We start from the raw sequence: 23,539 nt of genomic DNA, 5'->3' as shown, positions 1-23,539 counted from the left end.
GACTCCTATCTGGTATCTAAATTACATTTCAGAAACTCTAAAACATACACATGATATTTAAGGGAGGTTTACTGTAGGGCCCAATGAAACATTGTGTATCCTCACCTTCCAGGTAGGAAATAGGAAGCAAGATGGTTAGGATCATAACTATAATGATTCAGTAATTATGGCAGAAAGAGGTGCTGGGTTTCCAGGTTGTTTGTCACTGGCTCGCAGGTCTGTATCACCTTCAAACACCACCTGATGGCTTACTCACCTCCAGCTGTATTGATCACCAAACCAGAAAACAAGAGTTCCACATTCTTAAAGCCAAAGTAGAAGGTCATGGGCTGCCAGGAAATCAAAACAAGTCAATTAGAAACAAGTGAAGATTCTAAATGAGAATTTCAGGTCAAGAAGCTTAGAACATTTAAAAGCAGCAGATCTGGATAATAAGAGACACTCATCGAAGTGGGAGGCTTTCTTCCTCATTTTAGTATTACTACTACAGGCATTCTCCACAAGTACTTTCCTTTGCCCCCACCATCAACTTTTGTCTGTTTCTCTTTTCTACACAAAGTAGAAAGACCAGAACTTCATTCAGAAAAGGGTCAATTTTCAAAGAAAGGAATACTGAAGAAAGAAGCACAGAAATCTTGGTTCTGGTGTGGCTCCGAAATGAACCTGCCACATGACCTTGAACAAATCACTTGACTTGTCTAGGTCGGCCTTAGTGTTTTTCCTCATTGGTAAATTGATTTTTAAAGATGATAACCTTCCAGTCCTAAACTTCGATTATCTCTGTTACTCAAATGGGTGGGAAAGGGCCTACGCTGCTTCTCCTGTGGCACTTACCATCATCATCATCATGTGATCATGGGAGTGGGAGGCTGAGGTTGTCGTGTGATGGTGAGAAGGTGACATGGTACTGTTGTGGTCCATAGTGCTCATCCCCATATGGTGGGAATGGTCCATTTTTTCCAGGAGAAGTTGAGTCAGCAGTAGATTCCTTTAAGAAAAAGAATTATATATAATAATTCAAGGATATGAAAGCTTTTTTTTTAAAGTAAAATTTTGATTCTTGATAAATACTTTGCCTACGTGGGATTTCTGCCAATGACTAAATGCCCTCCGAGCATCTTTACTCAGAATTACTTTTTACAATCTATAGATCGAGAGAGAAGAAACTGTGCTATTAAGGACCACATTTGGAGGTTGTGGCAGAAGGGATTTGTATGTAGGATTTCAGAAACCTAACCCTTATTCTGCAGAATCATTTCTTTACTAGATATAATCAATGTACAAATTTAAATTTGAAATAAGGAAAAGAAAAGTAGCTTCTTTGGGTTTCAGGAAACAATTTGTAGTAACAGACAAATTGATGCCATTAATGAAATTTAACTGCTCTAAGGTTTTCTAATCATAAATGTCAGTAGATAAAAAGCAAGTATTTCAAGATAATTCACCTAACTGGATGGCCTGTGTTCAATCAGGATATTAAGAATACGCTTTCACATATGGGACAACCAGCCTTCAGCTAATTTAAATTGGAAGAAAAGGTCTACCGCTGCCCTAGGCAAGCAGTGTGCTCAGAATTTGATAAAATTACAATCCTAGCAGAGCATTAGAGCTGAGAACACTGAAAGCAAGGTATAAATTGGATATTCTATATTAAATTAAGTCCAGACAACTGCATATTCAGTCTTGTGTCTTTACCACCTCTTCACTGCTTTACTGCAAATGTCCGTCCGAGACATAAACCAAGGAGCAAAAACTCCTGTAGTCGGGGTGGGGAGTTGGAGAGGGTAGAGAGGGAGCTGTTGGTGGGTTCTCTTTGTGTCCCTCAACTCCAGTTTGTGAGGGAAAGAGTGCTTTCGAAATGCCAAGTAGTTATTTATGTTCACAAGCCTGAGTGTGCCTCTCTTTAATCCAATCAATAAATATTTATCAAGCTCTTACTATGTGCCAAACTCTGAGCTAAGCTCTAGTAATTCAGTAGTGAATAAGACAAACAAGTACCTGATGGAAAGAAAAACAATAAATAGAACAGTTTCATGGTGGTAACTAGGGCTGCAAAGGAAATAAACAGGGTAATATGGCAGCATTACTAAGAGACTGACAAGAAGCATACTTTAGATAGGAAATTTACATAGACTCAGGGAGTCATGTATGTCTAATCAAAGGCACAAATATTTAGCCATCTATTTTCCTCTCTTCAACTCCCATCCCTTGATTCTATGCTTAAGCAAGCTTAAGAAAGAGATTCTTATTTCCAGCAATGGACAAGGCAAAACCTCAGTACGGATAATCAAAGTTCAACTCTGAATATAAATAACTTTGATGGCAGACACTATATTACTTCATAATTACGGAGCATGACAAGCTAATGCTATTAATATCATTGCCATAAAGGGATTAGATTGGAGGTACAGAGATATATAGTTAAAATCTTTGTCCATAAAATTTTTATTGTGAAACAAAACAAAACAAAAAAGAATACACAAAAATAATCAATGAGAGCACACACAAAGTTTCAATGATGGAACAAATGGTAAGTGCACAGCAGTTTTCAGACAAAGAAACATGGTAGGATGAAGAGATCACTGGTCTCTGGGTGATCATAAATTATGATTTTGAACTAAGCAAATGAAGTGAAATAAGATTAAAAAGACTTCTGCCTGTCAGGAAAGCTGATAACACATCCTCATAAAGAGACTGAAGTAGAAGTCACAGATTTTTTTTTCTCTTTTAATAAGAGTCTAGAAAGTGATTATAGCATAAGAAAACCATAAAGGATAATTTCATTTCATGTTGTCAGCATGAGTCCTGGCCACTGAGTCAGTGACTATGTGAGGAGTGCCTTGTGGTGTAAGAGACTGAGGGACATACAGAGACGAACCAGACATAGAGTCTTTCCTCATGGAGGTAAAAAGATAGAAGAGGAAACTGAATAGTCTTCATTTTCATTTGGGGGCATAAGTTGAAGTGCAAAAGACAGTTTAAACAGCAAGAACACAGCACTACAAACTACTTAAGATTTGTATCCTTGATTTCCTTGATGGACTTTTACATATTTTTCCCATGAACAGGTTTTTTTTTGAAGACCCACAAGTTCATGATTGTTCAGGCACCAAACCTCATTACCAACTAGAGCCACCTGTTCAATGAAGATACGGGATCAAATCTCTTCAGAGATGTCAATGATCCAATAATTCATATATCCAAATCTCAAAAACACCTTTCAAAGTATGCACTTGCTTTGAAGTGTCATCTTATAGGATACATTTCAAATATACTAGGAAACACAGCAAGAATAGAATCTACTTCTTTTCATTGTCCATGGACAAAGGGTTTCTTATAATGGAGTCCTGTGCAAGGCTTGCCTAGTGGAATATGAACTGGAAGGTACAAATATGGTGGAAATTAACATATAACATACACTGTAGGCACAAACTCAAACCAATCCTGGCAAGTCCTTATGCTCACTGAAAGCCTTGGTCTAGAAAAGATCCCAGGGGGAATATGCCAAATTCAAATGACATCAAAAAAGGAAAAACTTAGAAATTTACTATTAAGGCATAATAAATAAAAGTTATGTTCTTTTCTCTTCCTATTTGGCTTTTCAGTGATGTGCCAGCCATATGTATTTGGATAACTCATCTTCTATAGCAAACACACAACCCATTTTCTCTAGAAGAGAAATTCTGTTTACAGGAGGTAAACTGGCAGTCGGTTAGTGTTAGTCTATTGCCTTCAAATAGCTTTAATCTAAGATCTTAGCTCAGCTTCTTGCAGAATAAAAATGGGTACTGAAGTAAGAATAAAGCAAAGAACAGTGACACAGCAATACCATTTGCTGTCTTAACTTGTAATCTGAAGAAAATGGTTTAATCAGGAGCTGTGCTGTTTCATCTTTGGTTTATTCAAGTTTCTCTAAACTCCACAGCCAACTTTAACTACTTGTTCTCCAACAACTATTTTCTCTAATTTAGCTCCTTCCCACTGTCTCTTTCTAAAAACTCGATTCAAAGTCCACAAAGTCACTGTACTGTACTTTTATGGAATCAAGTTTCTTGATTTGTAAAGCGATTACAATCAATGGAACTTGTGGAAGAGTTAGTAATGAGTGATAGGTGGAACCTTAGCAAAATTTTTGTGTTTATCTATTCACTAGATTTCTGGTTTTAGGAAAATTTATCTGCATATGTTAATTCCAGGCTAACACTCCTGTTCTTGTTTAAAACCCCTGCTGTTTACTTTTCTTCTTATTCTTCCACTTTATCAAATTAACAAGTTATTTCTAAAGAAGAGTACTTAAAAAAAATCTGAATATATAGCTCAAGGATAGAACTGAAAAACAAACTAACAAACAACAACAACAACAACAACAACAACAACAAAACCTTAGCATTCCTAGCATTCAATCTGTAATAAAATCCATCTATAGTATTTTACTCATCAAGTTGGGTTCATAAGTAGGTGGGAAGATTAGAATACTGTTCTTTCATTTACATTTTTGCCAATGCAGGCAAACTATCTCTAACAGAATTCAAGAGGGACCCACACTGGAGAAGTACCTTTGCATTAGCTAATGGAGTGAAGAGTTCAACTACATAGTTGGAAAATACCTGTCAAAGAATTTGGAAGGTGCTCTGATTGTATAACCTGGGAAAGTTACTTAGCCTCTCTGGAACTGGTTTCCAGGCAGTAGAATTTGGAGGGCTGCTGGGAGAAAGCAATCAGAGAACAGACTTAAGCATCTAGCCAAGTGCCTGACAAATGGTAGCTATTATCATGGAATATGAGGGGATAAAATACCTAAGATAGGGAAAATCCAATGAATGAGTTTTGTGGGAGAAAACATTTATCAAAATGTCAGCTTTCTGTTAGCTTCTCTCCTGCAGAGTATTCTAGCCAAGACCACTTTCAAGCCCCTTTCTGCCTATCCTATCTCCTAACTGAGACCACAAAATGACTATTAACACTCGTGTGGGTAGTTCATAATAGCTCCTCCTTCTAGCAGGAAACTTCTTAGATCTTTAAGGAAACAGAAGAGAAATGGTTTAGGAACTGGCTATAAAAAAAAAAAGTCAAGAGTTTCTACAGAACTTAGTTCCAATAAAATTAGTGAGAAGTTTATTTCTCAGGAAGGCTTTACACTATTCAGTTTCTAGGCAACATTTATCTTATTCATTTTCAGCTGGGTGCCTGAAACTGGCTATATGCCACCTTGTTTCTATTGCCCTGAATACAATTAGATATGGAAAATGAAATGACATTCTACACTGAGTGTCACATAGCTTTGCATTTCTTTCTGTTTTCCCCTTTCCTTCATTTAATAAGTATGGTGCAGTATTTATAAAAATAGGCTTCAAAACTTGTATTCAAGGGTCTAATTCTTTTTAGTCTACTTCTGATGATCATCAAAAAAGAAGTTTCCCCTATTCCTGCCCCCCAACCCCCCCAAACACATACACTGTAAAGCTTAATCAGAGGACCAGATTATTTGCAAAATCTAGCATCTCTAGCAAAGTAAATATGGATTTATGGAGACAAGTTGGGGAATTAGACAGAAGGCTAAATTCTGATGCCCATTCTGAGTCTCGGCACTGACTTTACTTCTAATAGGTTTAGTCTAACCTTTTAATTCTCTTTTATTTTCCTGGTATTGCACAATGATGAATGAGAAACAGTAATCCATAGGGATTGTGGAGATTAGACCCCACAGAAAGACTACACAGAAGAGGTCACAAGGCCCCTCTCCTCCAGCTCAGACAGAGGTAATCTGGAGCCTCAGGTAATTCTTTTGGAGACTACTGCTAGTCTTTCCTGACTTCCATGATAAGGAAGAAAGTTTTTATTCTTAAAATGATTAGGGTCATGTTCCTTTTTAGATTTGTAAAAACATTAAACAAAGGGAAATCTATCTGGTCACTCTTCTGCTTTCTCCAGTCATTATTTACGACTGGTGACATAAGTTTTGGCAAGTACAGACAGAGGAAATTCAAGGTCAAAGACAGCATACTATCATAAACAGGGATTTGTGCTTACGGACTATGTTCATGTGATCACGCAATAAGTTTAACTGGAATAATCCTGCCTCTTGATGACCTGTATTGGGTCAGCAGATATTCTGAGAAATGGCTCTGGCTTTGTTTCAAGTGCCCTTATAGGTGAACTCTGAAATTCTCTTGACAGTTTTACGAATTCTGCACTTACGTTGTTCTTTGGGGGAAGGAGGTGGTAAAGGAGAAGTAGGAGTAAAGGGGAAACCTTGATCTAATGCAATAATAAATAGGGCCTATGTGCTCTTCAGAACATGGCATTTCAGCTCAATATACTGGAGTTGTTTTTTTTTAAATGTAGTAGTTCCCAGGGAGGAGAAATGCAATTTGATGAATATATATGGGGAAGACCCTTCCCCTTGAAGACTATGATACTGTTTCACTCACCCCGTAGACCCTGGCCTCACATTCTTACTCCAAATTAACTGGCAGAAATGTGGTCATAATTGTGTGAACGTCACCACACGATAATTTGGGTATTTTAGCTGCCCTTCCTTGGCTTGTGTCCTCCTTGAGGTGCAGTAATCATAAGGGTACTTAATTATACCAATTTTATTTACAAAGGTTATTAGGCTTGAATAAATCATAGGTTTACCCAGGTTCTAGCCAGAACTGGCAAAAACTTAGGACCCTCAAAGTTCTGCCATATCAGTGTACTAAACACAGTTAAGGAAAATGAGGCAGTAGAGGTAGAGAGAAACTAGGTCAGGCCAATAAGAAATAAAGAAATGTAAAAGACCTTAAAATCACACATACACACACATACAGAGTTACCCCCAGATCAAATATGGCAGGTGATGGGAGTTGACAGGGCACTTGCTACAATAGTAGGTTTATAAAGATAGAACTCAGGAAAATAATTGCCCCAAATCCACCATCACTATCACTACCACCAAAAAATAAAGAAAGAAATCTTAGATTTTATCTTTTAAAAAATCCTTCAATAAAACTAAGGCTACCATTTTCCCTTCTAACTTTTTGCCTTTGTTGATAATAAAAATAACTCCCAGGGGTCATCTACAATAGCAACAAATTCTCACTTACTTTTCTTCATGTCAGTGGTTGGGCTGAGATAAGGAGGAAGTTGACAAAACTGGCAAAGAATTAATTTAGTAATTACCTGCAGAATTCAATGTTATTTTTTCTTTCTTTACCATATGCCAAAGCCCTACTGTAAGCAGATAGTGTGGGGGGTTCCCAGAGGAAAAGAACCAGATATAGCTTTTTGACTAAGAGAAGCCATTTTAGGCCTAAGCCATTTTGTGATCTAAGCTTGGCCATAACGCTTGCCCTTGAATAGGTCTCAGTAATAATGATCTTAAGGGAACAAAAGAACAAAGGACTGTGATCAGACAAGAGAAGTAACCATAGCAAAGATGAGGAATCAGTTGTAGGATTCCTTGAAAGCATTTTTCATGGAAAGAAACCAAACTAGGCAGAGGCTACATATTCAAGTAACAGCATCAAGTAACAGCAGTCCGTGTAGCTGTGTTACTCACGCATCAGACTAGTGGGGTGCAAAGAAGGCAACCGACGCAAGCCAGAGACATAAAGGAGCAAACTACTTCAGTTACACTTAAACCTTAAAGGGCCTTCATTTATGAGTGGCCAATGATCTAGGCAAACAAGAAACATTACATGGACTGACAAGTGTTTAGAAGAATAAAAAGAGCAGCTGTGAATTAGTGGGAGTAGCTCTTTTTTTTTTTTTAAACTTTTTTTCAATGAGTTATAGTCATTTTACAATGTTGTGTGGAGTAGCTCTTTCGCTTAGAAGTCCTTGACTAAGAATATTTATTTTAGTAAAAAGTGATAACTCAGGAGCTGCCCCAAGAATCTCATTCTAACTATCCGTTAGATAAGCAAAGGAAAAGACAGAAAGCAAACCTGTGATTTGATTCTAATCAGAGAAAGACGTGGAAAGGCTTTGTTTACAGATACTGGTTCAAGGTCTCCCCCTTCTATCACAACTTTTATCTTTCCGTATCTCCACTGCACCATATTAAGCAGCTCAGGCTGGGCAAAGGAGATAAGAAATCTGTTTGGGTAAGACAGATCCTGGAGGAACTGATTACGTGGAGAATTATACAGCTATATGATAATGAAGGGCTAGCATTTTCTAGAGAAAGTATGATAAGGACAAACTTAATTTTTACGCCCAGTGTCTAATCTCTAGATCCCCTATGCCTTCCAGGCAAACATGAATGGACCATGCAATTACAAAATAAGCAACAAAATATAAAGGAACGAGAGCTAATTTCAGTGTGAAAGAGATAGGGTGATAAATACTGTATTAGGCAAGTCTTTGATATTTTAGAGTTTCATTTTCCTTAACTATAAACACTGAATGAAATGACTGATAAAGTTCCGCTCAGAGCTAAAACTTAATTCTACTTTTTTTCAGTTCAGTTTCCAGAACAGAATGTTTCCCTAAGCCTATCCTTACTATTAGATTGTTAAGTTCTATGGGGACTCTTATTTTTCCATGAATCTCCTGCATTTTCTAATACCCTCCACACAGTGGTTGATTATGGTTAAGTGTTTCCTGAAATAAACTGCTTTTCTCTCCATTCTCCCCGTGCAACTTAGGCATAAAAAATTATTTTCTAAATCTGTTAATGATACAATGCAAACCTCAGTATCTTCTCCATCACCTCGGTGAGTCTGAAATGCTATATAATAGTATTTGATGAATATACTTAGAAATTATTCAGTAGCTCTGTATCAAGAAGTAGCAAAACACAGTCAATATAGAAGCAACATAAACCGGTTGAACTTCTTAAGAGTTGGAAGAGTGTTGTGACTTCATCTAGTTTTATACCTGTTCATTTCATAGGAGCCTAATGTATGAGACCACAAAGCTCTTGGGAGAATCTAACATTTTCTGACCTAATATGCCTTCATAGGTACTTTTGTAAAATATTTGTTTTATGACAAATGCAAGGGGATTGTAAATAAAACTCACGCCTGTTTATAGAAGTGGAAGAAAGGAAGAGAATATACTCCTGTTGACTTTTACGTAGTCTGAAACACCAAACCCAGATCCCTTATATAAACTAAGTCTCTAGGGCACTAAACCTGGACAAGTGCCACATAAAAGGACAGTAGGGAAAACAGAGCAAGCTGTAAGATCAGATCAACTTAAAACCCTTTTTACTCTGTACATCTACCAAATGAATAAGCACGTGGAACCTGAGCAAATGACACGGTATGAAACAATGGCATTTCCTTCCTATAAATCCAACTCCGTTATCTTCTCCTACCTTCACAATCACTCTTCTTGGTTCAGAGCAACCAAGGCACAGAGAGCTTAAGCAACCAGTTAGATGTTATTCTAGAAAGCTATGGAGGCACCTTGCGAAGAACCTGTGTATCCCCACTCCTGGCCCAGCGATTATTTTGTTAAACCTGCCTTACTATTCATCCACGGTCAATTTTGTATCCATAAATATCACAGTTTTGGTCCCTTTTCCTAATCCCAAATAAACTAGAAGATTCACTCAGCCTGTCTCTAGTTTTTACCATCTCCAGCTCTATTACTGAAGGGGAGGTAATATGGTTTATTCATTGAGTTCTGCATGCAGGAGGTACCGGGGATTGAACCCGGGATCTCTTGGGTGCTGAGCACGAGCTCTACCAATTGAGCTATACCCTTCCCCCTCCAGCTCTATTACAAACACAAGTTTTTCTCATGGTACTCCTGCCCTCTGTTCATCCGATATGATACAACAATGATAAATTAATCTACCTAAGGCATGGCTCTACTTATCTGCCCCCAGAAGTCCACCACCTACCAATCTCTCCATTGTCTATTAACCTCCTTGTTCTAAGATCACAGACCTCTAAAACAGAGGCCCCAACCTACCTTTCTGCCTACATGTACCTTGTGTTCCAACCAAACAAGTCCAATAGCCAAAGTTTCTATTGTTCCTCATACCCCACACTTTTCTCTGTGTTACCTTTGCTAAGGTTGTTTCTTTAGTCTGCAATGCCCGTCCTTACAGTCTCTAATGCAACAAATCCTCCTCCTCTTGCAAGGTCTTAGAACTAAACACCTCTGAACATTCATAGCACAATGTGCCCTTCCTAATAACTCCATTGGAACTAGGTCTCACAAAATACCCTGAAATGTTTTTTTTATGCTTTTTTCAATCTGTGCCTATTTCTGATGTCACGCTGATAGGACAGTATTAAGAAAAGGTAGGAGAAACAGTTGAACAGAGTATTTTCCAAACTTCCTTCTAATCTTCACCAACTGTAGACATTTAATGAACTCCTCTTGGATGCTTCTCCTTTCTTTTTTTTTTGTTTGTTTGTTGTTTTTATTCTGTTTTGTTTTGGGGAGGAGGTAATTAGGTTTATTTATTTATTTAAGAATTTATCTTTTTTTTAACTTTTTTTATTGATTTATAATCATTTTACAATGTTGTGTCAAATTCCAGTGTAGAGCACAATTTTTCAGTTACACATGAACATATATATATTTATTGTCACATTTTTTCCTCCATGAGCTACCATAAGATCTTGTGTATATTTCCCTGTGCTATACAGTATAATCTTGTTTATCTATTCTACAATTTTGAAATCCCAGTCTATCCCTTCCCACCCTCTGCCCCCTTGGCAACCACAAGTTTGTATTCTATGTCTATGAGTCTATTTCTGTTTTGTATTTATGCTTTGCATTGTTTTTTTTTTTTTAGATTCCACATTTGAGCAGTCTCATATGGTATTTTTCTTTCTTTTTCTGGCTTACTTCACTTAGAATGACATTCTCCAGGAGCATCCATGTTGCTGGAAATGGCATTATGTTGTCGGTTTTTATGGCTGAATAGTATTCCATTGTATAAATATACGACTTCTTCTTTATCCAGTCATCTGTTGATGGACATTTAGGCTGTCTCCATGTCTTGGCTATTGTAAATAGTGCTGCTATGAACACTGGGGTGCAGGTGTCATCCTGAAGTAGGGTTCCTTCTGGATATATGCCCAGGAGCGGGATTCCTGGGTCATACAGTAAGTCTATTCCTAGTCTTTTGAGGAATCTCCATACTGTTTTCCACAGTGGCTGCACCAAACTGCATTCCCACCAGCAGTGTAGGAGGGTTCCCCTTTCTCCACAGCCTCTCCAGCACTTGTTATTTGTGGATTTTTGAATGATGGCCATTCTGACTGGTGTGAGGTGATACCTCATTGTAGTTGTGATTTGCATTTCTCTGATAACTAGTGATATTGAACATTTTCTCATGTGCCTATTGATCATTTGTATGTCTTACTTGGAGAACTGCTTGTTTAGGTCTTTTGCCCATTTTTGGATTGGGTTGTTTGGTTGTTTCTTATTAAGTCGTATGAGCTGCTTATATATTCTGGAGATCAAGCCTTTGTCGGTTTCATTTGCAAAAATTTTCTCCCATCCCGTAGGTTGTCTTTTTGTTTTTACTTATGGTTTCCTTTGCTGTGCAGAAGCTTGTAAATTTCATTAGGTCCCATTTGTTTATTCTTGCTTTTATTTCTATTGCTTGAGTAGACTGTTCTAGGAGAACATTTTTGAGATGTATGTCAGATAAAGTTTTGCCTGTATTTTCTTCTAGGAGGTTTATTGTATCTTGTCTTATGTTTAAGTCTTTGATCCATTTTGAGTTGATTTTTGTCTATGGTGTAAGGGAGTGTTCTAGCTTCATTGTTTTACATGCTGCTGTCCAGTTTTCCCAACACCATTTGCTGAAGAGACTGTCTTTATTCCATTGTATATTCTTGCCTCTTTTGTCGAAGATTAGTTGACCAAAAGTTTATGGGTTCATTTCTGGGCTCTCTGTTCTGTTCCATTGGTCTATATGTCTGTTTTTGTATCAATACCATGCTGTCTTGATGACTGTGGCTCTATAGTATTGTCTGAAGTCTGGGAGAGTTATTCCTCCAGCCTCTTTCTTTTTCTTCAGTAATGCTTTGGCAATTCTAGGTCTTTAATGGTTCCATATAAATTTTATTATGATTTGTTCTAGTTCTGTGAAATATGTCCTGGGTAATTTGATAGAGATTGCATTAAATCTGCAGATTGCCTTGGTCAGTGTGACCATTTTAACACTATTGATTCTTCCAATCCAAGAGCATGGGATATCTTTCCATTTTTTAAAGTCTTCTTTAATTTCCTTCATCAATGGTTTATAGTTTTCTGTGTATAATTCTTTCACCTCCTTGGTTAGATTTATTCCTAGATATTTTATTACTTTGGGTGCTATTTTAAAGGGGATTGTTTCTTTACTTTCTTTTTCTGTTGATTCATCGTTAGTGTAAAGAAATGCAACTAACTTTTAAACGTTAATCTTGTAACCTGCTACCTTGCTGAATTCTAGTAGTTTTTGTGTGGACCTTTTAGGGTTTTCTATATATAGTATCATGTCATAGGCATATAGTGACACTTTTACCTCTTCTTTTCCAATTTGGATCCCTTTTATTTCTTTCTCTTGCCTGACTGCTGTGGCTAGGACTTCCAGGACTATGTTGAATAGGAGTGGTGATAGTGGGCATCCTTGTCTTGTCCCAGATTTTAGTGGGAAGCTTTTGAGTTTTTCACCGTTGAGTACTATGCTGGCTGTAGGTTTGTCATATATAGCTTTTATTATGTTGAGATATGTCCCCTCTATACCCACTTTGGCGAGAGTTTTTATCATAAATGGGTGTTGAATTTTATCAAATGCTTTTTCTGCATCAATTGAGATGATCATGTGGTTTTTGTCCTTTCTCTTGTTGATGTGATGTATTACATTGATTGATTTGCGTATGTTGAACCAGCCTTGTGTCCCTGGGATGAACCCCACTTGGTCATGATGTATAATCTTTTTTATGTGTTGTTGGATTCTATTTGCTAAAATTTTGGTGAGGATTTTGGCGTCTATGTTCATCAGTGATATTGGCCTATAATTCTCTTTTTTTTGTAGTGTCTTTGCCTGGTTTTGGTATCAGGGTGATGGTGGCTTCATAGAATGAGTTTGGGAGTATTCCCTCCTTTTCAATCGTCTGGAAGAGTTTGAGAAGGACTGGTATGAGTTCTTCTTTATATGTTTGGTAGAATTCCCCGGTGAAGCCGTCCGGTCCTGGACTTTTATTTGTAGGGAGGTTTTTAATTGCTATTTCTATTTCCTTTCTAGTGATCGGATTGTTCAAGTGTTCAGATTCTTCTTGATTCAGTCTTGGTGGACAGTATGTTTCCAGAAACTTGTCCATCTCCTCTAGGTTATCCAAATTGGTTCCATATAGTCTTTCATAATATTCTTATATGATATTCTGTATTTCTATTTTATTTGTTGTAATTTCTCCATTTTCCTTTCTTATTTTGCTAATTTGTGCTCTTTTTTCTTCTTTGTGAGTTTGGCCAGAGATTTGTCGATTTTATTTACTTTTTCAAAAAACCAGCTTTTGGTTTGATTGACTCTTTCTATGGTTTTTTAAATCTCCATCTTATTTGTTTCCTCCCTAATCTTTATAATTTCCTTCCTTCTGCTGCCTTTTGGGTTTTTTTGTTCTTCTTTTTCTAGTTCTTTCAGCTGGTGGGTTAAATCGTTTATTTGAGATTGTTCTTTTTTGAGGAAGGCCTGTATCGCTATAAACTTCCCTCTTAGCACTGCCTTTGCTGTGTCCCATAAATTTTGTGTGGTTGTGTTTTCATTTTCATTTGTCTCAAGGTATTTTTTAATTTCAGCTTTGATTTCCTCATTGACCCATTGGTTTTTTTTAATAACATATTGTTTAATCTCCATGCTTTCCTTTTTTTCTCCTTTGTTTCTCTGTTGTTGATTTCTAGTTTCATGGCATTGTGGTCAGTAAAGATGCTTGAGATAATTTCCATCTTCTTAAAATTGTTGAGGTTTCTTTTGTGCCCAAGTATATGATCAATCCTAGAAAATGTTCCATGTGCACTTGAAAAGAATGTATATCCTATTTTTTGGGGGTGTAATGCTCTGAAAATATCCATCAAATCTAATTTTTCTATTGTATTATTTAATTTCTCTGTTGCCTTATTTATTTTCTGTCTGGAAGATCTGTCTAGTGACGTTAATGCAGTGTTAAAATCCCCAATTATGATTGTATTCCCATCAATATCCCCCTTTATCTCTGTTAGTAATTGATTTATGTACTTAGGTGCTCCTATATTGGGTGCATATATATTAACGAGTATAATATATCCTCATCTTGTGTCACTCCTTTAATCATTATAAAATGTCCTTCTCTGTCTTTCTTTATGGCCTTTGTTTTAAAGTCTATTTTGTCTGAACTCAGTACTGCAACACCTGCTTTTTTGGCTTTTCCATCTGCATGGAATATCCTTTTCCATCCTTTCACTCTCAATCTATATGTGTCCTTCTCCCTAAAGTGGGTCTCTTGTATGCAGCATATTAAAGGTTCTTGCTTTATTATCCAGTCTGCCACTCTATGTCTTTTGACTGGAGCATTTAGTCCATTAACTCTTACAGTAATTAATGATAGATGTGTGTTTATTGCCATTTTGAACTTATCTTTGCAGTTGATTTGGTATTTCCTCTTTGTTCCTTTCTTCTTCCTTTTGTGGTTTGGTAATTTTCCTTTGTATTATCATGGACTTTATTTAGTTTTTGTGACTCCCTTGTAAGTTTTTGGCTTGTGGTTATCCTTTTTTGTAAGTCTATTAGCCCATTACTATAACTGTTTTTATTAAACTGATAGTAACATGATCTCAAACCCATCCTACCGAGAACAAAAAATTTTAAAAAGAAAGAAAAAAAATTCTATATTTTCCTGCCTCCCTCTCCCAATGATTTAGATGTCTTCTTTTACAATTTTGTGTTTATTTGAGTTATCACCTTTCCAGTTGTGAGTTTCTCATTTCTGTAGCATCCTGCTGCTTTTCTATTTAGAGTAGACCTTTCAATTTCTTTTAGCATGGGTTTAGTGTTGCTAAACTCTTGCAGCTTTTTCTTGTCTGTGAAATTCTTTATGTCTCCTTCTATCCTAAAGGATAGCCTTGCTGGATAAAGTATCCTAGGCTGCATCTTTTTTTCACTTTGAATATATCTTGCCACTCCCTTCTGGCCTGTAGTGTTTGTGTAGAGAAATCAGCTGAGAGCCTTATGGGGGTTCCCTTGTAACTTACTCTTTGCTTTCTCTTGCTGCCTTTAGGATCATTTCTTTATCCTTGACTCTGGCCATCTTGATTATGGTATGTCTTGGTGTGGGTCTATTTGGGTTCTTCCTGTTTGGGACCCTCTGAGCTTCCTGTACTTGGATATCTGATTCCTTCTTTAAGTTCAGGAAGTTTTCAGTCATGATTTCTTCCAATACCTTTTCAATCCCCTTTGATCTTTCTTCCCCTTCTGGGACCCCTATTATGTGAAGACTGGCACACTTTATATTATCCCGTAGGTCCCTTATGCTATTTTCATTTGTTTTTATTTGTTTATCTTGTAGCTGTTCTGATTGGGTGCTTTCTGTTGCCCTGTCTTCTAGGTCACTAATTTGTTCCTCTACATTATCTAGTCTGCTTTGCACAGTCTTTAGATCATTTCTCATCTCAGCCAGTGAGTTTACCAATTCTACTTGGCTCTTCTTTATAGCTTCAATTTCATTTTTGACATACTTTATATCTCTAAACACTCTCTCTTTTAGTTCCTTCAGTACTTCAATCACTCCTTTTTTGAAATCTTGATCTAGTAGGTTATTGATGTCTATTTCATTGATCATTCTTTCAGGGGATTTCTCTTGTTCTTTTAATTGGGAATGGTCTCTCTGCTTCTTCATCTTTCTCATACCTCTCTGGCACTGTGGTTTATGGAGTATCAGTTATCTATTGTGGTCCTTACGGAGTTTATTTATTTATCTATCTAATGCCTATGTAGAAATAACACTTAAAAAAAAAAGAGAGAGAGAGAATTTTAAAAGAAGGGAGATCTAAAAAACAAAAACAAAAAAACAAAGCATAAATACAAAACAGAAATAGACTCATAGACATAGAATACAAACTTGTGGTTGCCAAGGGGACGGAGGGTGGAAAGGGATAGACGGGATTTCAAAATTGTAGAACAGATAAACAAGATTATACTGTATAGCACAGGGAAATACACACAAGATCTTATGGTAGCTCACAGAGGAAAAAATGTGACAATGAATATATATATGTTCATGTATAACTGAAAAATTGTGCTCTACACTGGAATTTGACACAACATTGTAAAATGATTATAAATCAATAAAAAATGTTAAAAAAAACCTAATTGCCCCCCCAAAATTTTTAAGTGAATCACTATTTGTATACCTGTAACTTGTATAATTTGTACATCAACTATACTTCAATTTTTTGAAAAAGAAGATCTGGGTTTGAATTATGGGTCTAGTAAACATTGCTTATGTGAAAAATAAATAAATAAATAAAAGAAGGGAGAGAAAGAGGTTTGAAAACAGTGTATAATGAATAATAGAAGAGCGAGTTGAAGCAGAATAGCAATCGGATTGAGACATCTTTTAAAAACCTTTAAAAAAGGAGAAAAGAGGGAAAAATGTATTTGAAACCTGTGTATAATCAATAACAGGACATCAAAACCAAGAGAAATAAAAATGAAATGATGTGGATTTTTTAAAATAATAATAATAAAAATATTTTTAAAAAATTTAAAAGGGATTAAAACTGGGAGTATATATAATTGTTTAAGAAGTAAAAATTAATAGGGTAATAGAAAACAGAACAGGTAAAAACAGATTTAAAAAAAGGGGGGGTGTTCTCCTGGAGACTGTGTGCTCTTAATGGGAAGAGATCTGTCTTCACCCTGCTCTGGAAGCTCAGCTGACTGTTTCCAGAGGCCCTCCATTGGCGCCTTCGTCTGTGCTGCTCCCATTGCCTGTCGGCATGCAGATCGCGCCCCCTCCCAACACTGGGTCAGGTGCAGTTCTCCTTTGCTGTGGGTGAGCAGGTCACTGCCCCTCCCGATGCTGCAGTCAGATGTTGCAGACTGGCCATGTAGGAGGGCAGGTCGCACCCCCTCCTAGCACTGCAGTCAGGGGCTGCGTTACTGCCAGAAAGGCGGGGAGCTGCCTGCCCTCTCCCAGCGCTGGTAGCTCTGCAGCTGTGTGCCGTTGCGCGCTCCATGGGCGGGCTCGGGGAAGACCGAGAAACAGCCCCGTCCCTGCTCCGGGCCAAAACCCAGCTCCTTGTTTGTCTTGGGGGAGAAAGTTCTCTGAGGGATCAGGATGGAAGGATCCTATCTGCCTCAGGCTGTAGACAAGTCTCCCTCTGGCCTTTGAGGCTGCTAAGTCCTTAGCTGCAGATGCAGGCTTCGACCCCGCCCCTGCCGGGTGCTAAGTCCCAGAGGATATGGCAGCTGTGCCTGAGCCCCGCCTCTCTTCACCCCAAAACTTTCCGCAGGTTTTCAGAGATGGGGGTATGCACCCTTCCCCCCAGGGCACATCAGCCATGTTGTTTTATGGAGGGCCCAGGTTGTTCTGCCCTGTGCACCCACAGCCATGGCACGCAGCCCCCTGCAGTCCCCAGGGGCTGCCTCAGTGCAGCCATCCCTGTCCTCCGCCCGGCTCGGGCAGCATGGCCCAACCCCCAGCTGCCAGCCCGCGTCTCAGGCTGGGTGTCGCGGCGACCCTCTGTGCCCGTTTAACTTAGTTCTGTCGGTCAAGGGCTGCTCTGTACAGATCTGAGCCTCGGAGGTTTCTCCTCCGTCCCTGTTGGAGAGGGAAGACCCAGCGAGCGAGCTCCAGTACTCCTTTGCCCGCTCCCTCCCCGCGGGACCTGTCCCGCTCTGTTTTGCCTTTTCTTCTTTTTTCCTTTTTTCCTACCAGATTTTTGGTGTCTCTGTCTTTTGAAGAGGATGGTGTTCTGTCGGAGTTCCGCAGGTGCTCTGGTGGATGTGAGTCTTGGTATATTTGTGGGTGAGCTACAAGCGTCCTTCTAGTCCACCATCTTGGCCTCCTCCCAAGAAAGCAGTCAAGAATTTATCTTTTTTAAAAAGATGGAAATTCTGGGGATTGAACCCAGGACCTCATGCATGCTAAGCACGCACGTTACCACTGAGGTATACCCTTTGCCCCATGTTTCTCTTCTTGATCCAGCTAAGGAGAGAAGTCTGGTTCTAACAATTAGGCCTGGAAAGAGATGGAAGAGCCATTTCTTCATCTATAGGTAGAACACCTGAAACTGAAACCTAGTGTTCTGTCTCTTAATTTGTGGGTCACAGAAATCTCACTAAGAATTGGAAGGACCTTAGAAGTCATTACACGGAGCTCCTCAGTAATATACACATTCTGTAGTAACTGTTCCAACACCCCTCAGGATTCGTCAGGCTAGTATGCTGCTTCTTTCCAGAAATAAAAGGAAGCAAACACTCTGTTTCCAGCCAAGCCAAGTACAGAAGATGTTCCATAGGCGCCTGCATCATGGTGGTGATGTTGAAAATAGAACCAGTACTCCCAGCTAAACTAGTATCCGGATACCATTTGCATGTATTTCTCAAGCTGTAATTTGCATTTTAGATTGTACTCCCGGGAACTAATCTCTCTGCAAAGTATCTTCACCTCCAGCTTCTCATATTGATATACTTATGTGAGGTTCACTACCTGACATTTATGTCTCTGTTGCAGATTTATTTACCTTCTAGCCTTATCTCAATCTAATCCTCTTCACATTCAAATATTCCACTGAAACTGATCCACTCCCTTTTCCTGAATAAACTTAGTACTTTGGCACTTGTATGCCTTTTTGGCTGTCACTCTCTGTAAACACCCTTCCGCCCCACATTTTCTGAATATGAGCAAATCCTATCATTATTTATTCAACATTTATCATGCACTTGAAATGTGTTAAAAGTAGGATAAAGTTAAAATATGGTTCTTGCTGTTCTGAGTTTACAATCTAGCTAATTCTTGAAGGCTTAGTTCAAGTACCATCTCTTTTATGACGTTTTCCTAAATTATTCACAGAAGAAATTCCTCTCTTTCCTGAATTTCCCTAGCAATTTTTCCTCATGGAAAATTTGACTTACAGTTCTTAAAATACAAGATAAAAAATTCCGTATGTACACATAGCAAGTTCCCAGACAGCAAGTAACTAATTTCTACCTCCTTACTGCACCTGGAAGAACACTGAACAAATATTCATTCATTCAAAAAGTATTTCATTCTTACAAATCTATGTAGGTTTCATATCTACTTATAAGGAGCCAGGTGCAAAAGACAAGATTCTTGCCTTTGTGGAACTTACTCTAGAGGAGGAAATCCTCATTAAATATGCAAACAAATAAATATGTATAAGTATATATAATTATAAATTGTGATAAGTAACATGAATGAAGTAAACATGGTACTGTGGTAGGAGAATAACAGTGAGAGAACTAATTTAGGTGGAGCGGGTAGGTGGAGAGAGAAGAGAGAAGCCCTCTCTAAAGAGGTAACATTTAAATAGACTGATAAATTATTGGAGTTGGGTAGAAGAGCAGACAATAGCATTGTTGAGGCAAGAAAAGAATCAAGGTCATTCAAGTCAGTATGAATAAAACACACTGAATGAGAGAAAGAGAAGCTGATGAGGTTGAAGAGGGGCGTCAGTTAAGAAGGCCTTATAGGTCATTTAAAGGAGACTAAATTTATTCCAAGGGCAACTGGAAGCTATTTAGGGGTAATAAACAGGGGAGTGATGTGATCAGATTATATTTTAATAGACTACTTTGACTGCTGTGTAGAATAACTGGCCTTTATTTATTCTTCTCTATAATATTTCCTGCTCAAGTTCTTCTGTGAGGCATTTGTAGATGGAAAAAAAAAATCCTCACAGAGCTATGGGCCATAATTCTTTAATTAGCCAGAATCCAGAAAGATATCTGTTAGAACTTTAGAAGGACTAGACAAACCTTCTAATTTCTGGGTTATACAATGTTTCAAGAAGCAAAACTGAAGAATATTCTACAAGGACTACTCTGGATTGTAAGAGCTTCTTAAGTCACATGCCACCCTTTGTAGGAGAGAGTTAAGCTTACAAAATATTGTTAAGAGCATGAGTTTGGAGTCACACAGGAATCAAATCGTGGCTCTGCTAATTTCTCACTGAGTATCCTGGTGACATGTCCTATTGAAGTCCCATGGCTCTTCAGGTTGGCATGGTACTGTGCATGGAGGCTGCTAAAGGGGCTGTGTCCAGATTTCAATAATATTTGGTAAATGATTCAAATTTGACTCAAATTTGGTAGTTGCTCAATAAATTTAAAAATATGATGAAGGTAGACTTAAGCTCTCTGTGGGACATGGACAGCTGACTGTAAGACACACAAGTGCTTAACAGATTTTTACTGGATTATACAATCTGTACACAGAAATCTTCAACAATGATATAAACAAACCTCACTTTTCACTCATACCTCCACAAAACATTAGTAATAAATCCAGAATTTATCTGATTTCAGTTTTTAATGTCCTGTTCCAGGGGCAGTGGAAAACACACTAGACTGAGTTCAAGACCTGAATTCTGTTTTATTCAGCTCTATCACTTTGTGTTCTTTTGGGTAAAACACCCATGTCAGTTTCTTAGGCTTGGCTTTATTGACATTTGGGGCCAAATAATTTCTTGGTTGTATGAGCTCTCTTGTGCACTGGAGGATGTTTAACAGTATCCTTAGCCTTTACTCACTAAATGGCAGTAGCACCATCCCAGCTGTGACAATTCCAAATGTCTCCAGACTTTGTCAAATGTCCCCTGGTGGGTAGAATCACCCTATCCCTTTGAGAACCACTTTTGATCTCCGAGTTTCAGCACCTTATCTAAAACTCAGGGGAACATGGAGGTAACATCTGTCTTGTTCTTCAGGGTTATTACATGATTCTAATTAGATAATGAATGGGAACAAATACTGAGAGAAAAAAAAAGATCATATAACACACATAAAATCATTATTACTATTCTGCGAGTTACTATTATTATGTTCCATGAGTGTTCAATAATAAGGCTGAAGAAAACTACTCACATCTTGTTTACGGAATGCATTATAAGGCCTAAGTTAGTCTGTGTGCAGTCTAATGCACCTTTTAAGTTGGTATTCAATAAATATTTGTCAATTGAATGATCATAAGTCTGGGTCCAACAATAACTTCATTTACTCTTCTGGCACGTTCTCAGGTTTTCTGGTGAGCTACAGCAATGTACTATGTTTCTAAACCTAACTGCACTTGAAGGACAGGCCTGGATTAAACAAGAATGGCTACTTATTTTACAGCTGGAAAATCGAGGTACACAAGGTTAACTGACCGGCCAAGGTCACGCGGCACTCATCTAGCAGCAGTCTACAATTAGAATCCAGATGCTGACATCAAGTCCAGCAGCCTATTACTTGTATCATTGTACTTTCACCCAACTACCTTGTGTCTCTGCCTCTTAACACAAAATTAGCTATTTTGCTTTCTGGGGGCAATCCCAAAAAACTGAAATAAGGAAAGAGAGTTGTAGTTTTTAGAGAGATTTAGAAAGAAATGTAGACCTATTTCTATCAGGAGGCACAAGTGGATATTCCTTACATTCAGGGTAAACCAATGTCAAGTTATCCATCCAAGGGCCCTGTCAAGTCTATGAAGTCCTTGCCCATCAAGTTGTCCAGGAGGAGCTAAACCTAGTTGTTACCTACCTCCAGAGTAGCTGTCTCTTGCCATGCTTTACACTGTGCTATGGCGTAGTTTATGTTAAAACTATTACCTGCAGTTTTCTTGGCTGCTCTACCTCCATATAGCTCTCAGTAAAGTGAGAATGGGCCCCCAGATAGCCTGAGCTCCAGGCCACATTTCAGCATTCTGTTAAAATTCCAAAAGCCCTAGATGCCATTCTAATACATATTTTCAGTGTCAGAAACAGAATTTTTAAAAAATAACACATAAAAATGTCACCATTAAAAAAAATCACCATTGCAGCCATTATGGAAAACAGTATGGAGATTCCTCAAAAAACTAAAAATAGACTTGTCATATGATCCAGCAATCCCACTCCTGGGCATATATCCAACGGGAACTCCAATTTGAAGAGATACATGCACCCCAAGTTCATAGCAGCATTATATACAATAGCCAAGACATAGAAACAACCTAAATGTCCAAGTTATGGTATATTTATACAATGGAATACTATTTAGCCATAAGAAAGAATAAATAATGTCATTTGCAGCAACATAGATGGACCTGGATATCGTCATTCTAAGTGAAGTAAGCCAGAAAGAGAAATAAAAATACCATATGATATTACTCATAGGTGGAATCTAAAAAAAAGAAAAAAAGAGGACACTATGAATTCATCTACAAAACAGAAACAGACTTGCAGACACAGTAAACAATCTTATGGTTACTGGGGAAAGGAAGTGGGAAGGGATAAATTTGGGAGTTTGATTTGTAAATGTCAGCCACTATATATAAAAATAGATTAAAAAAAACCAACCAAGTTTCTTCTATATAGCACAGGGAACTATATTCAATATCTTGTAATAATCTTCAATGAAAAATAATATGAAAATGAATATATACATATCTGCATGACTGGGACATTGTGCTGTACACCAGAAATTGACACATTATAACTATACTTCAATAAAAAAAATTTTTTTAAAAAGTCATCATTTATTCTACTCCTTTAAAATACCAGATCACCTTTGATTACTATGCCTCTGTGTGAACTTCCAAATGCTGAATGTTGTCACAGAGTCATCACTCCCAATCATTGATTCAACAGCCTCCTGAGCAATTCTCAGGCAAGATATGGGTTGGAGCCCACCTTAATCTTGACAATTATTACAGCTTGAACGAAAATAAGACTAGAAATCAGGAAATGTTGGTTCTAGCCCAGGTTTTTCCGTTATCTTATGCAATTTAATCTTTATGGTTACAAATTTACTTTGTGAAGAAATGGAATAATTCATCTTTAGGACCTATTTCAATCAGAAAAGTTTAGGTGTGTATAATACTGCTTCAATGAAAAACAAATGCATTCTTGTCTTTTCTAGGGGCATTCTGAATATGTTTTAGATATTCTAACATTTCAGTGGCTTTAACTTGTCAAACACATTTCAGAACATACTATTCGTATCACTTTCTAAATTTTCCAATTCACCAATCTTAAACAATTCTGTCTTCTGAGCGACACCTTGCTGAAGCAGAATTAGCAAGAGTAAATGACTTCCTGGTTCTTGGAGTCAGACTGCTGACCATCATAAAGCAATGCCATCTTTAGTACTCAGAACAAATTATTAAAACTCTTTGGGGATAAAACATATATATAAACCTGGGATAATAAAATCTTACAATATATTGTTGAACATCAAATGTGAAAATACATATGAAAGTGACTGGCATATTAATAACATACATAGTAAATAATAAATGTTAATTACTTTCTTCTTAACTCAAGGTTTTCTCAAAGAGTGGTTCAAGGACTGCCTGAACTAGACTCATTTGAGATGTCTGGCTAAAAATGAAAATTACGGATCCCACTCCAGACTCTCCTC

General features: G+C 37.7%; 1 protein-coding gene across 2 annotated transcripts in view; it reads right to left on the bottom strand.

Moving 5' to 3' along the window:
• The window catches only part of SLC31A1 (solute carrier family 31 member 1), a 39,343-nt gene that overhangs the window by 5,609 nt on the left and 10,195 nt on the right, over positions 1 to 23,539 (bottom strand). For both annotated transcript variants that reach the window (XM_032478215.1, XM_032478216.1), the window contains exons 2-3: positions 835 to 988; positions 257 to 329 (exon numbers count right to left, since the gene is read on the bottom strand). In XM_032478215.1, the coding sequence (XP_032334106.1) occupies positions 257 to 329; positions 835 to 954 (193 nt within the window). In that variant the 5' untranslated portion in view covers positions 955 to 988. The remainder of the gene's footprint in view (positions 1 to 256; positions 330 to 834; positions 989 to 23,539) is intronic.

Source organism: Camelus ferus, chromosome 4 (assembly GCF_009834535.1).
Source record: "Camelus ferus isolate YT-003-E chromosome 4, BCGSAC_Cfer_1.0, whole genome shotgun sequence".
Taxonomy (NCBI): Eukaryota; Metazoa; Chordata; class Mammalia; order Artiodactyla; family Camelidae; genus Camelus; species Camelus ferus.
This window is presented reverse-complemented; position numbering and strand designations above follow the sequence as displayed.